We start from the raw sequence: 15,925 nt of genomic DNA, 5'->3' as shown, positions 1-15,925 counted from the left end.
GAATTTTGTAGAAAAAAAGTTATTCGTGATGGAATTCAAGGGTGATAGTATGATTACTTTATATTTGGCTAGAAAACCACAAGTGGTTATCGTTAGAGCCCTCCAGCATTTAAATGTGAATAAATATTTTGTGTCTCGTACCATCGATCGTTACCGTGATACTGGTAGTGTAGCCCAACGTCAAGAAAGTGGACAGCAACATCAGCAGAAATTGTTCGAATAGTAAAGAAGCGACTTGATCGAAACCGCAATATTCGCAATATTCCATTCAGCAAATATTGAAACATGAGGTCGGGGTAAAGCCATTGAAATTCCCAAAAGTGCAAGAACTTACACCTCAACAGAAAGAAAATAGACTCAAAGGAGCTAAGGAGTGGTGATCTGCCGAATTTGGTTTTCTTCGATGAGAACACATTCGTTGTCGTGTTTACTTGCCAAAGAGGCCAGCTGAAAATGTGCCTTCAGTTGGCCACCAGAACTCAACGCCATAACAGCCGATGGTCGCTCTACGCTCGTATTTATCTACCGTGGCATCAGAATAAATGCCGAATATTATCGCGAAAATATTCTGGAGGGTGTATAAAAGCCTCGGGCACGCAAACATTTTGCCCGCAGACCTTAGACATTCCAACAGGACTCAGCACACGCCACTCAAGAATAGTTACAAAATGAGGTTCATCGCTTCATTTCCAGCGCACAATTGCCACGAAATCTCCGGATACCAATCTGTTGAACTGTTGTGTCTGGAGTAAATTGGAAAGCAAGGTTGGCACTAAAAAATACCAAAGTGTCGACCATCTCAAGCAAGCGATTCGCCGGGAATATTTTTTTATCTCACCCTGTAATTTTTAATTTTATTTAGAGCTGTCTCAGAGCTATGAAAAAGAAAAAAAAGCAAAGTATTTTTTTATATACATAGGTTGTTTAAATATTCTGTCATCAAATTAAAATTCGAATTCGCTATTGTTCACTGGATTATCACTGAAACCCAATTTTCCTTTCCTCAAATTGCATTCAGTTGAACCTTGGGCAAATTCCTCTCCCCTTGATTATCCTTTGTTTGTTATAAGTCCCATTGTGCAGTTACTTCGGTTAGAAATAATTTCACGATTTGACTACATGGTCAGCTGCTTTGTAAGCATTTGTTCCTTAAGACGCTTAACATTAAAATTCTAATCGGAATTATTCTTATGCCTTTATTTCTAATATAGTTTTCTTTAATTACTTTGTTTTCATGTTTCTAGCAAATGACGAATTTGTTCGCTGCGTATGTTTCTAATAATGAATTTTCTTCTTTCGTATTTGTATCGTTACAGGCCAGAAGAGCAGTGTTAATGTAATTGTTGCCGAACGTGTTAAATACAATGATATTATGCTAATTACCAGCTGTAAATCTACAGGCAAATGCTGACATTTAAAGGAGTGTCAACAACAACGCCATCAACTCCCACCACACTGCACAGCAAAAACAACGACAACAACAAGAACACAATCTCGCACCACAATTCGCAACATAAAAAAAAGGAAAACAGCTTCAACAGCAACGACGAGGACATTAATTAATAAGAAATAAAGGACACACGCAGTCCCAAAACCACCCAACAACGGCACTAAAGACTACATCAAAATTATCATCATCTACGTCCTCATCATCATTGTCGTCGTCATCATCAACGTCAGCAACATCATAACGGGCTCGGTGTACTGCTAGTCATTGTCCTAGCGGCTGACGGCGACATTGGCTTGTCGTCCTTAATAGATGGTTGGTTGGTTGTGCTTTACAAGCATTAAACATTCCACAGGAATTAACAAGTTGGGCGGCAGCACCACCGAGGTATACCCAATATTTGAACTTGGGTTCTGCTGCCACCCATTAAATTGGCTTAAATAAAAGCTACTTTTCTGCCACGAGGGACCACCGAGCCGAATAAGCAGAGGAAAGTTGGGCGAGAACTAATAAAAAATTGAAGATATTTAATGAGACTCTCAGTGCGTTTCAATTAAACAACTTTATTGCGAACGTCGCCTCAGCACTTGAAATACAATAAGAAATCCCATTACCATCACCACCCTGGTAATTATCATCATCACCATCACCACCACGACGACCATCGTCAAATAACACATTATGGCCACATCCACACACAGAATGAAGCCTACCATCAAAATGACATGGTACCGCCTGCATTATTGGCTAACACAGATTCTCTTCCTAACGAGCGTTGTGCTGACGAACCTGCCCGCCACCGTTGCCAACTCTGACTGGATCCAGAGTTGTAGCAACTGCCATTGTCACTGGAATTCGGGCAAGAAGACAGCAGATTGCAAAAACCGACAGCTCTACACAATACCCAATGATCTGAGTAACGAATTGCAAGTCATTGATCTCTCCAATAACAAGATTCCCGAACTGAGAAGGGACGAATTCAGCGATGCAAATCTTCAGAATCTGCACAAAATCTTCCTGAAGTACTGCACCATACAAGAGCTAAACCGAGATGCCCTCAAAGGTCTGACAATATTAATTGAACTGGATTTGTCGCATAACTCCATCAAGGAGCTGCATGTGGGCACCTTCAATGGCCTGGTTAAGTTGCGCAACTTGGTCATGAACAACAATCAAATCGAAGCCTTGGACAATCATCTGTTTGTGGACCTGCCCTTCCTTTCGCGCGTGGAATTTAAAAACAACAAACTTAAGCGCATAGACATTCATGCCTTTGGACAATTGCCAGTTTTATCGGCCGTCTATTTGGAGAACAACGAACTGACCGTTTTGAGAAGGGAAACATTTCAACGGACTCCAAAATTGGTGCACCTTTCCTTGGCCTCAAATCCATGGAATTGTACATGTGAGTTGCAGGAGTTCCGAGATTTCGCCTTGGCCAATCGACTGTATACTCCTCCCACGGATTGCAATGAACCGCAACATTTGAAGGGGAAACTCTGGAATGAAATTCCTTCGGAAAACTTTGCCTGCAAACCACGGATATTGGGCTCTGAAAGCTCATACGTCGATGTCCATTCGGATAACATAACATTACCATGCCGCATTGAGGGTTCACCCAGACCAAATGTGACATGGCTCTACAACAAGAGACCCATCAATCCCAACGATGCCCGTTTTAAAATTCTCAACTCCGTTGAACAACATCGTGCCGAAAGTCCGAACACTTTGAATTCAGAGTTGCGCATCATTGGTGTCCGACCCACCGACAAAGGCTCCTACACCTGCATTGCAGACAATCGGGGCGGCAAAGCAGAAGCTGAATTCCAGCTAATTATAAACGGTGACTACTACAGTCCCCTCAATGGTTCGGGCAAGAATCGAGTCCACGGCCTCAGCACGTCCACCTCTGAAACGGAGCCCAATATTTTACTCATCATTGGATTGATTGCCACCACACTCTTGCTGCTGCTTGTCGTCATAATTCTCGTCATATGCTGGTATTGTCGTCGCTCCAAAACCTATCAAAAGGATACAACGATGATGAGCGAGAATGGCTTAATCTCCTCGAAAATGGATAAAACACACAATTCAATGCTCGAAGGCTCGGTCATCATGGAAATGCAAAAAAGCCTACTGACAGAAGTTAATCCCGTCGAAAAACCGCCACGGCGCACAGAGCTGGAGAATATGGACGGGGTGGGCAATGGCAATGGCGGCGATGATGGTCACGAGATTAAGAAGACTCTGTTGGATGAAACGCAATTTGGTAAGTTTTATTTCTTTATTTCCTCCTTTGGCAATTCGTGGCGAAAGTTAAGGCTCTGAATAGGGAATGGCCGAAAAAGGAATTCAAGAAGAGAAGAAGAAACGCCATAACCACAATCCGAACATTTTCGCATTATCACCGCTGCAAAACGAGTTTAAATTTATTTATTTTATGGACGATTGTTAATTTTTGCTGGATTTAAAAAAAAGTTCTTTCAGAGCTTTAGCTCTACAAGGAAGATAATTAGCTGAATTATATCATTACGTATGTCATTTGTGCACACACAACACTTATTTTCGTCGAAGAAATTTATTTTCACCGGACAGAAGTTAATAACTATTTGACCATGGGATATTGAAAAGCAATCTTTGAATTATTAAAAACAATTGAATGGGGTAATTTGCTGATAATTATTTCAGGAATCAACAAATATACTATATGGGGCGGAGATAAAAACAGCTGCAACAAAGTCAAACACCACAATTTTTAAATTTTTTTAAATCTTATTGAATGAAAGCAAAAAAAGTCGGAAATAGCATCAAATTTTAGAATAAGTTTAGATTAGTTCGAATTAGTCACCTTTGGCACGAATTGTGGCATTCAAATGGCCAATGAAATTGTCACAGTCTGCCCGAATGTTGCTCTGCGGTATTTTAGCCCATTCCCGGCGAAGCACTTGCTTGAGGTGATCGACACTTTTGTATTTTTTAGTGCCAACCTTGCTTTCCAAAATACTCCAGACACAATAGTCCAACGGATTGGTATACGGAGATTTTGGTAGCCATTGTGCGCTGGAAATGAAGCGAGGAACCTCATTTTATAACCATTCTTGGGTGTCGCGTGCTGAGTGCGATGGTGCAGAGTCCTGTTGGAATGTCTAAGGCCTGCTGTCAAAATGTATGCGTGCCCAAAGCTTTAATACACCCTCCAGAATATTTTCGCGATAATATTCGGCATTTATTCTAATGCCATTTATTCTGATGATGATTCTGGTGGCCAACCGAAGGTGCACATTTTCAGCAGACTTCTTTGGCAAGTAAACACGATCAGTTTGTTTGTTTACAAACTTCTGGACAACGAATGTGTTCTCATCCGAGAAAACCAAATTCGGCAGATCACCACTTTCGGCCAAGCGAAGAAACTCTTTAGGTCTTTTGAGTCTATTTTCTTTCTGTTGCGGTGTAAGTTCTTGCACTTTCTTAAATATCAATGGCTTAAGCCCGAGTTCATTTTTCAATATTTGCCGAATGGAATATTGCGATATGTTCAGCTCACGAGCCATTTTTCGGCCACTGCGACGCGGGTTTCGATCAAGTCGCTTCTTTACTTTTCGAATCATTTCTGCTGATGTTGCTGTTTTCTTCCGTCCACTTCGTTGACGTCGGGCTACGCTACCAGTATCACGGTAACAAGCGATGATACGAGACACAAAAGATTTATTCACATTTAAATGCTGGAGTGCTCTAACGATAACCACTTGTGGTTTTCCAGCCAAATATAAAAAAATCACACTATCACGCTTGAATTCCATCACGAGTAACTTTTGTATGCTTTTGTACGCTTGTAAACAAAATAATGAGCTGTTACTGGAATAATTTTAACAGCTGTCGGACGAGTGGCTTAGAAATGACAGCAGTCTGAAGTTGGTTGCATTTTTTTCATCTCACCCTGTAGTTATTTATAGATCAAAATTGTGAAAAGACGAATCTCCAACTTCAAAAATGCACCAAACATACCTCAGAGTAAGCATCCATGTGGGATATTCGAAGTTTACAGGAACGAATCTTAATGGTCGAATGTGTTAAAATCTTAAAAATTGTTTTATTATCTCGTATTTTGGTTTAGAGAAATAAGCCTAAGATCTTATTAAAAAGCGCACGAAATGTTATCAGCCGATCTTGAAGGCAAAAATAGTAATTGCTAATTAAAATGTCTATTATTTCTATCAATTCCTGGCTACTTTTGACTTTAAGAACATCTCCTTAGCAAATTTATATGTTGTTTAGTATAATCTTAGTTATATAAAAAAATGTTTGAAGGTATTTTACAAAAATTTGTGGTGTTCCTATAATTCCTACTTACCGTTTTCTAACATACGTTGACAAAAGTTGGTATTTTGGTTTATTTTTGAGCATTGGTCTAGACGGTCTAACCCCTAGACGATTGGTTAAAGGATAGATTTTCACAGTACCCCTCAGGAATTCCAAACGATTCTCTTCATATATTTAATAAAATCGGTATCTTATTATCTCGGTACACCGTACACACTTGCATTTTTTGAACAAAATATCCCAAATAAACTCTGACACGAAAGCAAAGTTTAAATCTGTCTGAATCACTTTCACTGTATGCTCATGTTCCCAAAGAAGTGTATTAAAAACTTTGTCGTGCATGCTGCATGTGTCTGTGTGTGTGTGTGTGTGTGCATCTGCTAATAGAAATGCAGAACAAAAATAAAAACGAAAACTTTTATCAATGAATTCACATGTGGAACATGATGATGCCAGAACAAATGTCAATGTGTCAATATTCCGAATAGTTTGTATTTGAAAACTAAACTTATTTTGAATACTGACAGCATGTCAACGTATTGTTATGTGAGAGAGTGTGTGCGTGTGTGTGTTTGGTAAATAATACTCAAATAATCAAACAACTATAAAATCTATGACTTTAGAATACAAATATGTCGAATGATTTGAATGTGATTACACCATTTCAAAGGAGACTACGAATGGGAACTATAGCTGTGTTGCAGTTGAATTTTTTTTAGTAGATCCAAAGAGTTCGGAATCATAAAAAAGAAAAACAAGTTAAAAAGCAGGCCCGGCCAAACTTTAAATACCCTCCACCATTTGGTTAAAAATACCGAATATAGCCGTTATATTTCGGTCTATACGACGTGAACCCACATAGGCTTTGTTTGTCATAAGCCATTACCATATTCAAATTCGAAATTTGAAATAAACGGTGAATAATGTAGCTAAAATCATCAAAATACCTTATATAGAGAGGTACCGTTATATCAGAGCTATGCGAAGACCTGGACCTGCACAGACAATTTTCTGTCACAGGCTGTAGCATCCATTATGAAATTCAAATACGACATATCAAACAATTTCGGTGAGTATTGTACCTAAAATCGTCAAAATACCGAATATAGGGAGGTACTGACATATGGAGCCTATACGAAGACCTGGACCATTAACAACAACATTAACAATTTTCTGTCACAGATTGTAGTTCCCATTGTAAACTCTGGATACGTAATTTGAAATTACTCCGGTGAATAATGACGCTAAAATCATCAAAATACCGAATATTTGGAAGTACGATTATATGGAAGCTATACGAAGACGTGGATCTGCACAGACAATTTTCTGTCTTAGGCTGTAGAATCCATTTCTAACTTCAAATATTAAATTTGAAACAATTCCGGTGAATAATATCGCTAAAATTATCAAATTTATGTGCAAAATTTTAACCTTCTATCTTAATTCGTTCGAAAGATTGTGTGATTACAATAGACACACAGAGACGGACATGGCTGAATCGACTTAGAATTTTACATTGATCAAGAATATATGTAATTTGTTGGGTCTGGTTTCAAGGAGTTACAAACGGAATGGCAAAGTTAATATACCCTCCATAGTATGGTGGAGGGTATAAAGAATGGCGAACTAAAAAAAAATAAGAAATAACTTAATTTTCACGTCGGTAATTGTAAATACGCCTTCTTTGTATTAAATAGTCTTTATCTGGTAATTCATAGCACAATGACGAACAGCTACTACATTACAATCTTAGGGTTAAAACTTTTCAATGCCCGATCAATTTGCAGTCTACTCACTGCATTGCAGAAAGCTTGTTGTCTGACTGACATTGAAATGGTGTCCGTTTTCAAAATGCACTTCACATTTTGATTACGAAAAACATTTCAAATGCATGATTATGCATTCAAATGCTAACAACATTTACATGCATTCAACACAGACTCGCACACACACTCACACACGCACATACAACTTTATAATATCTTCATATCCATTTTTGTGGCCATGTTCAAAATTAAACACAACATGTTTTGTAATTAAGTTAGAGTTACATGAGGAGGGGAAGTCATTTTAGGGGGAAAAGGGTAAATTTGCACAAATTCTATGTCAAAATATGCCAATATTAGGTCAAACTGTCTGTTTATGCAATACTGTCAAACATCGGCATACTCACGCACACACACACACATGTACTAATAGATATTCATTTATGAACTTGTACGGTAATTTCCTCAACTCTTTGGTGAGAGTGGGTTTTATGGGGCAAAAAGTTCAAATTCTCGTTCCATTTGTTAAAGATAGGTATATAGAGACGTATTAAAATGTTTTTTACGCTATATGACGCTATAAATTCTATTCATATTAGTTGTCCTTTTCTTGGGAGATTAAACAAGTAAAAACAGCTATGTTAAGCTAACGAACTTTTTATTCAACTGGTGGAGATTTGGAAGAAACTTGAAAAATTTAAATAAAAAAAAATCCGTCAAAAAATACCGCTCAAATGAAACTCATTTTATGTTGGCTATACGAATACGTGGGCCTGCATAGACAGTTTTCCTTCATAGGTTGTAGTACCCGTTGCGAATTTTAAATGCGAATATCCGGTAAATTGTGTCACTAAAATTATCAAAATATCGAATATACAAAGGTTCCGATATTTGGTGGCTATACGAAGACCTGAACCTGTATAGACAATTTTTTTCACAGGCAAAATTTCCCAGTTAATAGTGTCGCTAAAATCACCAAAATACCGAATATCGGCTAGAATCGTTATATGGAGCTAAACGATATCGTCGACCCATATATACAATTCTCTTCCAGAGGATAAAGTACTCACAAGGAACTCCTTTTTCAGATTTTCAGACAATTCCATTGACAAATGTGGCTAAAATCGTCAAAACACTGCATATCGGGAGGTACTGTTATATGGGGGGATATACGATATCGTGGACCAATATAGACAGAGGAGATACCCTGTTACCCCAAGTATTCCACATCATCTAATAATAACACAACCATTGGGATGCCGAAAAATTAAAGAAAATCGCTGACTTATTTCGCAAATTGTGAGGTACTGGGGGTATCAGAAGTAGAGGGCCGATAGATATCGCTCACACCAGATCACAGTTCACATCAGATCTTGCGTTAGTAAACATTTTGGGATATGTGATATTTGAAGAGAATCGGATGCTTATTTCGCATATTATGAGCGTTTTTGTTATTCAAAATTTTGATCCTTGGTGCTGGAGGTACCAGAAAGTGTGGACCCATATCTACGCAATTCACAAAAGGTCTTATGTATGTTAATACTACCATAAGTATATACATAACTCAATATTAGCTAACATAAGATCTCGAACATAATTTCGTAGATATCGGTCCACTCCTTCTGGTACCTCTCTCACAAACTCCGTATATTATGAGATGTAAAATAATGCAAAATTTTGACATGTTGTGGGGGAGGTAGCAGAAAAAGTTGTCCGACATATTCGTCTTTTTACTTGATCTTTTTTTGGTAGAAATATTGAAATGTGCCAAGTCGAAAGGAATTGGACGTATATTTCGGGTTTTTGTTTTTTTGCTTCATAGTTATTCATTTATTTTGACTCGTTGTGAGAGGAAAAAGGCACAAGAAGGAGTGGTCTATTCTATCTACACTTTGTGGGAAAGTACTTTATGAAGTGGGCCGATATTGTCCATGTTCGCACCCAACATAGCACTGATAAAAAATACTTGGACTTTAGAAGTTTAAACAAAACAAAAATCGAGATTCTATAAAGCACAATACTTTCTGCGAACTTTTCGACATTTTGTAGGAGAGACCTAGAAGGGATGAACAGATATTGTCTTTCCCCGTAATCGAATTAAGTTTGATAATAATATGACGGTGTTCTAAGTTTGGACCAAATGTGATACACCCTTCGAGAGTTATCGTGCGCACCAGGCAGACACTCCGATATCGACTACAAATGTTCTGAAACGGGTTTGGCCCAAAAAGACCTAGGGTTTAGAACCGTTATTTCGGTGAAACATATTTGGGCCGCATCAAATGATATATACCCTCTGTACCCATATGGCTGAGGGTATAAATAGTGGTCTATGACGGCAATATAACTTGAGAAATGACTTTATCCAGATTTGATTTTTAAAAATTAGGGATCATTCCACGTCCAAATCATGAAATATATTGGGCTAATTTTTGGCAACATTAGTATTAAATTCTTTTTCTATCGAATCCCATGGACCGATAGATTTAAACGGGTCTCATCCCTTAAGCAAAATCAATTCTGGTCAGTGTGTGCAAAATAATTAGCTACCTTATGGTTCCTACAAAAAAATGTAAACATAAATCTATATACCTTCTTTCTCCGATCCAAATTTTTATGGTTGCTTGAAAACAGAGAAGGGTTTATGATTTCCTAAGTTTTGGCGTTAACGTTTTGATTAGCTTTTGCCGAACGCCAATCAAATGAAACAAAGTTTCTCTTTTTTTTTTGTAAGAAATGCTTTTCTATTTCATGCTTTAACGTTCTCCTTTTGTTGAAGCTGTTTATTTTTTCTCTGCGGCAAACCCCCTCTTTGCAATGTTTAAAGATTAGAAAAAGTAACAACATTGTCAAGGTTTTAATTTAAACATTTAAAATGAACAGCGTGCTACGTTTCATATCTACGGCGCAACGAAACGAGCAACAGCACCAGAATGCCCCGGAGGTTACAAGACCCAAGATTCAAGTGGCAGCGCAGCAAAGAATGAGAGCAAAAGAAAAACATCTACAAAGTAAACACCAACCAACCAACACAATGACGTTGGATGATGCCAAAAGGTTAAAATGTTTTAGAGACAGCCAAAGAAGCTCGGGTTTTTATTAGAAAAGGCAGCGACAACATACGGGGGCAATGTTGCCCACACATACACATACGTACAAAACAGGAGGAACTTTTGCAAAATTCCTAATGACAATGGCACAAAAGATGTGTATAAAGTATATATGTTGTAAATTAGTAGCTCACATACACACACACATATCTAGGGATTGCATTTTAAATCTCTATTTTATTTAGCAGAGCTTTAAAGAATTATGCCCTAAATTTTTTGTGATTACCTATTTTTTAATTCGCCCATTAAATAAACCTTTTTTATTTAATTTTCCTTATCTCTTCTCATTACTACTTGCAGGAAATCTTCATCATCGTGATGATGAAACTCATTCGGTGACCACATCGGACAATACAGTGCCTCGTACACGCCACACCTACATGGACGACACATATGTTACGACGCTGCCACCAGACTTGTTGGCTTTCCCAGCACGTGTCCCACCCACATCGCCCTCCATGCAATCGTCACAGTCGAATATACCCGAACAGGTTATCTACGGCATACGTTCACCGCCAATGACCAGTCCCGTCTATGCCCACATGACACCCCATGGCATTTATGGTACCACGACCATAGCGGCAGCCACACCAAACGGTTTCATGACCCTGCAACATCCCAAATCGCGCAATTTAGCACTTATTGCAGCTGCTAATAGCAGGCAACAACAGTCACCGTTTGTCCCGGCACCCGTTGTTTACTCACCGGCGACCACTTCAGCGGTTGTTATGAAACAGGGCTACATGACAATACCACGCAAACCACGAGTTCCAAGTTGGGCGCCATCGTCATCGGCTACCAATTCGACACAATTGAGTGAATTTCAATCGCCCACCTCACCGAATCCCAGCGAAACTGGAACAGCGACAACGGCCGAAATGATAGTCGAACCTGTCTATGACAATTTGGGACTACGAACAACCGCTGGCGGTAGCTCAACTCTTAATTTGAACAAGAGTCTAATGCAGCAACAGGAACAGCCAGTGCGCTATACAATGCGGGATCGACCATTGCCGGCAACACCCAGTCTCACATCGGTGAACTCCAATCAAGCACAGCAACAGCAGGCGATTTACCAACAGCAACAACAGCAGCAACAACAACAACAACAACAGCAGCTGCAACAACAACAAACACCACAAAACAACATGTCCAGCAATAATACAAGTAAAATCTACGAACCCCTTCACGAATTAGTTAATCAACTACATCAGCCAACAGCAACAACAACAACCTCGGACACGGAACCATTATATGGCACAGCAAGACATCATTCCGCCATAATGCCCAACAACAGCAGCAGCAATAGCAGCGCCAACACAACAACGACCACCACCACGATCTCAAACAGCGGCAACAGCTCAGAACCGAAATTAACCAAAATACCACCCAGACCGCCACCAAAGCCGAAGAAGAAAATGTCCGTGACAGCATCACGCAATGGCCATGGTAGCACAAGTCAGCTATTCGACGACGAGGGAGAGGACGGCACCGAGGTCTAGTGGAATCTGGCCAAATCCTCCACCCACCTGGTGTCGATGGTGACATTGACACGAAGGCCCTACCAATTTCTCCTGTCCTCGTTTATATTTGCTGTTTTAGCTTTTAAAACGTAATGCCTTCCACCATGTCCTCGTGAATGAAACACAACAACAGCAGCAACAACAACAAAACCAACATCTATGCATACAAATAGAAAGAAATAAAACAATAATAACAGCAACAACACAATAGTGACATTAAAAGCATACAAAATGAACACTGTTTTGGACTCCACTGCTTCCTCTTAGCCGCTCTGCTGCTTATAGCCATCATTTGAATATTCGCAAGTTTTTTTCGTTGGTCCTTGTTTTGGTTTCCTATTCTCTTGCATATTATTAGGTGTTGTGGAAATATTAGCGGTATTCACGCATTACAAACGATATTTGCGTTTGAATTTTTTGTCATTAACTGAACAAGACTCACACCCATAAGTTGCTAAGAATCAGAGTTTATGTTCGCAAATTTTTTGTTTTTAAAAGATTTGTGATTTGTGCTCGTTAACATGGAAGTTTTGTTTTATCCTCGTGGTGGCATAAGGTTTCACAATACTAGATCTGTGAAAATGCAAATTGAAAACTTTTTACATCATAGAATTTCTGTGATTTGAAGAATTTTTAATTGGGTTCGTGAAATGTCAAAGCGTCAGAAAGTCAGTGCAATACGTTATAGGCTAAATATTGTCAGATGTTAATGAATTATGATTTTAATTTGCATGAAATTTGAATTGTTTTAAATTTTTTATTGTATTTTATTTTGAATCAAATGCCTGATATAGAACAGTGTTAGTATTTTTAACATCAAAATACCAAAAATTTTATCATGAGGTATTTTGTCATCTTTTTCAACATTTGGAAAATGAAAACCGTTTTTTCAGTTTTTTGCCTTTTATTTTAAATATTTATTATTTTATTTGAATTTTAAATTAGTTTTTTATTTATTTTACAAAAGAATACTTTTTTCCATTATCCATTTTTAACCAAAAACATTTTATTTTCCATGAGATAATAACTTTTAAAGGACTCAAGAATTTTAAATTTATTTTTATGCAAATAATTTTAGTGAAATTTTAAATATTTTAATTTTTTTTTTTTTTTGGAAATAAAGATTATTTCGAAAGCCTCCACTGGTAGAACAAAGAACAACGCCATGTTTACGACACTACAATTTTAATACATTTTAAAATTCTAACAACATTGAACTGTTTTAAATTCGTATCTGTATCTATTTTTTTTTTTATTTTATAGTTATTTGGTCAGTGCTTAAATCAAAAACAGTTTTCACCATTCATCCTAGAAGTATGCAACAGTATCAAACAAATTTAGGATATAACAGTTTTAAATGTGTTATAAATCACTTATTTCCTATAACAGTGGTTGGCAACTCAATTGTTTTCCTATAAACCGCTTCAAACTGATTTTCTTTTAAAAAGGTGGAAATTTTTACCGTATAGTCTCTTTGCACTACTGCATTGTTAAAAACAAATGCAACAAAAGCTAAATTCTTTTTTCAAAAACATATTCCTTGACAATATCACATATTGTTTTTGTTCATATCGTGAAACCGGTTTCATTTCCATATTTTCATACTGACCCCAATTTATGCATTTACATATTCAAAGTTACAATAACAATTTTATATGTGCGCAGAGTAATTAAAAAGTATTTCTTGAGAGTACTTGAGTAAATTGAAGAATATTTTTGAAACATAAAATAAATTTTCGAAAATTAAAATTAGATTTAGAGCGGTATGAGAGGTCATGGAAAGAGACATCCTAAGAACTCTTTTCTCAAAGTTTGCTCCCATTTGGGAAAATGTTTCAAGGGCTATACTGTTAAAGTGAACACTTTATTGACAAAATATTTAAGCTTGTTTATAGCAGTATGCAAAAATCGCTGATGCAATTTCGTTATCATGATTAAAGTTCTCCATGATAATTGTACTGATATAGATTTTTCACATATTTTTTTTTTTAATATGAATTTTAAATGATGGCTTAAGAGCAAACCTTTATACCTCTTTAATTTTGTTTCTATTTTTTCAACCAAAGTATGCAATTTACATTTTCGTAAGGTTATATTTCTAAAGTGGAAGTTTGCGCTTTTTCTAAAATTGCTCTGTTGACGATTGAGTCCCTTCCATCCTACACATATTCCAACGGAAAGTTTTTTAAAAAATTATTACTTCAAAATTTATGACAACCAAAATTTTAATTTTTTCCGCTTTGTTGCGATAACAAATATGCCTAAGCAGTATCAAAAAAAAAAACAACATCAGCAGCAATAAAACAAAGAAAACATTTCTCAGATTTATGATCTCTCTTGTATTTTGTTATAACCAAAAAAAAGGCAACTCGTAAACAAATTATTACGTCGATAGGAGTGTGGTGGTTGTCTGGTGTGTGCCAAAATGACTGATGTAGTTTTTCTTTTCTCTTATTTTTTATGAATCGAATTGAGTTTGGTTCTCGAACTCGAAACAATGCAAACTTTATTAACTCCCCAGTAGATATTAAGGGACGGAACAACTTTTGTAATTACACCGAAACGAAACAAAAAAAGTTTAAATTTATCAACATAACACACACATACATGCATACATACGTGCGTACAATAACACATTGTATTACATTATTACCTTGCAAATAACATACAATACATACAAACATATTCTTATGTTCGAAAGTAAAACCCATTTATTCTTCTTCTTTTTCTAGATTTAATAGAGTTATAATTAGATTGTAAGATAATCTACTTTTAATCTAGCTAGGAATATGTACAAAAACAAATGTGACGACGCAACAAAACGACAAGGAACCTAGAAATTAGAAGGATTGCCAAGATCGGAGAAGAATGGCATTGGCATGTGTGATGATTATGGCATCAATTGTATTATAGCGTTTAAAATTTATTAATTAAGAACTATTATAAATATACATAGTTAGTTAAGAGCAAAACAAAACAAAAGATAACGGAAACCCACATTTTTAAGTACCACACTTTATTTAGCCAGAATATAAGAGACGTTTTTTTATTTTATTTTTATTTCATAGCAAATAAGCTTTTATTAAATAATTTCATTTTTTAATTTTCCAACGAATGTTGACAAAACAAAAAAGAAAAAACAACAACACAACACATATTAAAATAATGTATCAAGTAATGTAAAGCAAAGCAGAGCGAAACGGATCCCCGTATCAAATGAAAATATGGAAAATAGTACCGAAACGAATCGAAACAAAAATATGATGTCATATAATGTATAAAATATATTTAACGTTAGATTAAATTTAATATTTATACCTTAAAAAGAAACACACATACAAAAACTACAATATAGACCGACCGACATACATACATACAAATGCGGCAATGCAGGTGGCTGTTGTAAATAAATACATCCAAACCGTAAATCAGCAGTAGCAGCCGATTAAGCCGTACGTTCATACAGTAGCTCAAAGTTATAACAGAATGTTGACAAAACAAAACGAAAAAAAGATAACTGGTTTTAAATCATCATCGTCATCATAACCTTAGAATGTGTATTGTGATCAATAATAATTAATTAATTAATTAAAATTGTTTTGTTTTGCAAAATTATATCAACAACATTATTTAAGAAAATTCTTCCAATATTTTAACGGGGAAATTTTTTATTTATAACTGACTTTTTATTTCATAGTTCATAGCATTTCTTATACAAAAATAAAAACTATTCGAAAAAATTAAAAAAATAATAATAAA

At 36.6% G+C, this 15,925-nt stretch overlaps 1 protein-coding gene across 5 annotated transcripts in view; it reads left to right on the top strand.

The window, feature by feature from the left end:
• The window catches only part of LOC131804414 (uncharacterized), a 286,632-nt gene extending 270,707 nt beyond the window's left edge, over nt 1-15,925 (top strand). For all 5 annotated transcript variants that reach the window (XM_059127265.1, XM_059127263.1, XM_059127266.1 and 2 more), the window contains 2 exons: nt 1,317-3,716; nt 10,944-15,925. In XM_059127265.1, coding sequence (XP_058983248.1) covers nt 2,129-3,716; nt 10,944-12,145 — 2,790 coding nt within the window. In that variant the 5' untranslated portion in view covers nt 1,317-2,128 and the 3' untranslated portion in view covers nt 12,146-15,925. The remainder of the gene's footprint in view (nt 1-1,316; nt 3,717-10,943) is intronic.

The sequence above is a fragment of the Musca domestica genome, unplaced genomic scaffold (genome assembly GCF_030504385.1).
Source record: "Musca domestica strain aabys unplaced genomic scaffold, Musca_domestica.polishedcontigs.V.1.1 43, whole genome shotgun sequence".
NCBI classification, from domain to species: Eukaryota; Metazoa; Arthropoda; class Insecta; order Diptera; family Muscidae; genus Musca; species Musca domestica.
This window is presented reverse-complemented; position numbering and strand designations above follow the sequence as displayed.